General features: G+C 48.8%; 1 protein-coding gene across 1 annotated transcript in view; it reads right to left on the reverse strand.

The window, feature by feature from the left end:
• FAT4 (FAT atypical cadherin 4) overlaps positions 1–4,284 on the reverse strand; it is a gene marked incomplete at its 5' end in the record, with an annotated part of 124,444 nt that overhangs the window by 119,220 nt on the left and 940 nt on the right. The window contains 1 exon segment of the mRNA XM_017736892.1: positions 445–4,284. Within this exon segment, the coding sequence (XP_017592381.1) occupies positions 445–4,284 (3,840 nt within the window).

Raw genomic sequence — 4,284 nt, forward strand, 5'->3', positions numbered from 1 at the left:
TAAAACACTTGTACTTCACAGATGACGTTTCAAACCTCTTTTCTACCCTTTGCTTTTCAAGTCAAAGGCAGAAAACCTTTAAAGACCCTTCAGTCAAGGGTCTCTGATTTCCCCAGTTACTGTGTTCAGCTTCGTGATAAGGAAAGTTTCCAACTAAAATGTTACACTTTCACCACCTGTCACATCCAAGAACAGAAACAAGACCATTTTCATACTCATCAGTGAGTTAGGTAAAAAAGTAACCTAAACTGGAGGTGTGTGAGGAGACCTACTATCCCAGGGACTTAGCCAGGCAGGGATGGCAAGAACTTCGATGACTAGAGACACTACATGAGCTTTTCAGAGCCAGTTCTCGTGTCCAATACTGCAATGAAAGGCCAATCATAACCCCCAAATTACACAGGAGTAAAAAGACAGGCAAATAAGTACTGAATAAACCTTTACCTCTGCTCGTTGCGTGCGGGGCAAAACAGACGACTTTTCAATGGCGTAAACATCCACCAGGTAGAGTCGTGCTCCTTGCTCCCTGTCCAGAATGGCAGCAGTCTGGATGACCCCAGTGTGGCGCCCGATGGTGAAGAGGCGTCCAAGGCTCTTGTCATCACACCGAACGGACACAATGTAATATTCCACCTGCGCCTCAGAGCCCCGCGGGCTCCCCGCTCCCAGGGATATCACGTTTGTCCCAATGGGCTCGCCCTCTTTCAGGATGGTGATGTATTTGGGCTGAGTGAAAACAGGCCCGTCAACCCCTTGCAGAATTATAGTCATCTCAGTGGTGGATTTTCTCCTTTCGGGGCCGAGGTCAGTGGCAGAAACTATGAGATTGTAGATGAGCTGAGAAGGCACCAATGCTGAGGCTACTCTTAAATCTCCGCTGTAGCGATCCACAATGAAGGTTTCAGTATCTCCATTGACTATCTCATATTCCACCTCCCCATTGGCACCCTCGTCAGGATCCGCAGCAATAATTGTGGTTAGGATTGAACCGATCACAACCGAGGGGTCAGCTGCGAGGGCGTTTTGTGATATGAACACAGGGACATTGTCATTTTGATCTGTCACCAGAATGGTCACGTTCTTGAGAGCAAATCGCCTGGACTCCACAGGAACAGCCTGATCAGTGGCTTTGACTGTTAACTCAAAGAGATTGGCAAACTCCCGATCGATTTCAGCATTGGTAAATATCGTCCCTCTCACTTCATCTATACGGAAGTGATTCCCCCTTGGCATCTGCTGGATGATTGCATACGTTAGCTGCCCGTTAATATCCGCATCAGGATCGTGAGCAGTCACAGAAATTACAGAGCTACCCACAGGAACGTTCTCAACAATTGATTTAAAGATGTCTCCCGGAGGAAAGTGAGGAGGGTTATCATTGAAATCCCTAACGTGTATTACCACTGACATCGTAGAGGACCGTGGGGGCCTTCCTTGGTCTTTTGCTGTTATGTTTAGCTTATACAGAGATTGTGTCTCAAAGTCCAGTTTCTTGGCAAGAAAAATACTCCCAGTGTTGGGACTGATGCTAAAGGTCCCGTGATTGTTTGTCCCTGTAATGCTATAGTGGAGGTCAGCATTATCACCTGAATCAGAATCAGTGGCAGTGACAGATGACACCAGTTCACCAACCCTCATATTTTCCAAGACATCCACTAACAAGGTTGATTTAGGGAAGGAAGGGCTGTTGTCATTTTCATCCAATACATCAATGCTCAACATGCAAGTTGAGCTTAGGGAAATGGCTCCAGAGTCTACTGCTTGGATGACAAGGGAATACGATGCAGTAGCCTCATGATCTAGTTTGCCTACTAAGGTCACTTGGCCTGTGCTGCTATCTATTGCAAACTGATTTTCTTCATTTCCCTTAATTACAGAGTAGTGAATCAACCCATTAACCCCTTCATCAACATCTGAGGCAGAAACTCGCAGCACCTGTGTCAGATTTGCTGCCAATTCTGATACAGTAGCTTGATAAAGATCTTTCAAAAATTTGGGGGCATTATCATTGATGTCTTTCATGTAGATCTGCACAGTTGCCTGATCCTTTAGGGGCTTCGGCAACCCCTGATCTGTTGCTATTACTGTGAGACTAAATACTGCAGCTCCCCTCTGTCTCATAAGAGCTTCTCTGTCAAACTGATGAGTGCTTCTGATTTCCCCAGTTACTGTGTTCAGCTCAAAATCTGGCTGCATATGCTCAAATGAATACCTGACCTCACCATTTGGCCCGAAGTCTTTATCTACAGCATTTATTTTACCCACATACGACCCGCCTCTCTGCTCCTCTTCAAAATAAAACACATAGTTGGTACTGTTGAACAGGGGCCTGTTATCATTTACATCCTCCAGAATCACAGTAACGTTCACAGTAGCATTGAGTGGTTCTACTGCTCTATCAGAGGCAACAACCAGTAAAACGTATCTTTCCTGAAGTTCACGGTCCAGTTCACTTTTTATATACAGCTGACCATCTGGGAATATGCCAAAGGCATCCCCAGCATTTCCTTCAATTATACTGTAAGCTATTTCACCGTTCACTCCCGAGTCTTTGTCAGAAGCCTGTACCTTAAAGAATCTGGAATTTACAGGCTCTGACTCCAAAATAGTAGTTTCATAGGAAAGCTGGTCAAAAACAGGCGGGTTATCATTTACATCATGGACAGAGACAGTCAGGATAAAGTTGGAAGACAGCTGAGGCACCCCCATATCCGAGGCCAGGATTTCAACCTGGTAAGACCCAGCATTTATGTCAAGTGGCCCCGTTAAGCTTATAGCACCAGTTTTTTCATTGATTGAGAACAAGCCCTTTGGGTTTTGCTTAAGGCTGTAAAGGACCATGCCATTAACACCTTCATCAGGATCAAGAGCTTTGGCCTGGAATATGGTATGCCCAGCTTTCCAGTTCTCAACAACATTTACACTTTCCACCACGTGAATGAAGTGTGGGGAATTGTCATTTAAATCTTTGACAGTTATATTGACCACGGCATCGCCCGTTATCGCCCCACCTCTAGCAACCACCTTCAGCTGGTAAAACGCCTGCTCCTCCCTGTCAATAATACTGGCTGTGGTGATCTGCCCCGTCACCCTGTTGATGGCAAACACACCCCTCTGGTCACCTGTCGTAATGAGGTAACTGATATTGGTGTTGAGGTCCATGGTGGAAGCAAAAACAGTACCCACGTGGTAACCCAGGGCAACATTTTCAAAGACAACAAAACTGTACATGCCCTGGCTGAAAACAGGGGGGTTGTCCTGGGTGTCCAAGACAGTGATGGTGACAATGGCTTGGTTCTGTGACTGAAGATTCCCACCATCAGTGGCCACAATCTGCAACTGGTAAGCAGTTTTCTCCTCCCTGTCGAGGGCTATTTTTGTTGTGATGACCCCTGTCTGGCCATGGACCTGAAACCTGGAGGTATCTCCAGCTGAGATGCTGTACTTGACTGTCCCATTGGGTCCCAGATCGGGGTCCGCGGCAGACACGGTGGTCACATAGGTTCCAGCTGGCTCATTCTCTTGGATATGGGCAAAATACTGAACAGGGTAAAACACAGGGCTATTGTCATTCACATCCAGGATGGTCACATTAACTCGGGCTATCGAAGAAAGGGGAGGAGAGCCCAAATCAGTAGCCAAGACCTGCAGGGAGAAGTGAGACTGCTCCTCCCGGTCCAGCTGCGAGATGGTGCTGAGCTTGCCCAAAACCGGGTCCAAGCGAAACATCTGGCGAGGGGTCACAGAGGAGGGGCCAACTGCTGCCAGGGCTGGCTCAGCTTCCTGCAGGGAGAAGCGGACGGTCCCATTGTCCCCCAGGTCCCCATCGGTGGCACTTAGGACAAGCAGCTCAGTTCCTGATGGGGAGTTTTCAGCCAGGGACACCTGGTAGCCCTCAGGTTGACCGAAGCGAGGCTTGTTGTCATTGACATCCAGGATGGTCACAACCAGCTGTGCGTAGGAGAACTTGGGCTGCACCCCCTGGTCACGGGCACTGATGTTGAGCACCACCTGAGAAGCAGTCTCCCGGTCCAGCCTGCTGGAGCTGGATGTCCCCGCAGTATGCCCAGCAGTGCCACCCTCAGGGCCGGCTGTGGTGACCAGCCCGCTGTGCTCGCTGATGCGGAACCAGCCCAGCTCGTTGCCCGAGACAATGCTGTACTTGAGGTTGGCGTTGAGGCCCGAGTCACGGTCTGTGGCACTGAGGCCCCGCACGTAACTGCCCAGGGGCACGTCCTCACTGATGTTCACCCTGTACACCGACTGCCCGAAGACAGGCGGGTG

The sequence above is a fragment of the Corvus brachyrhynchos genome, unplaced genomic scaffold (assembly GCF_000691975.1).
Source record: "Corvus brachyrhynchos isolate BGI_N302 unplaced genomic scaffold, ASM69197v1 scaffold105, whole genome shotgun sequence".
Classification (NCBI taxonomy): Eukaryota; Metazoa; Chordata; class Aves; order Passeriformes; family Corvidae; genus Corvus; species Corvus brachyrhynchos.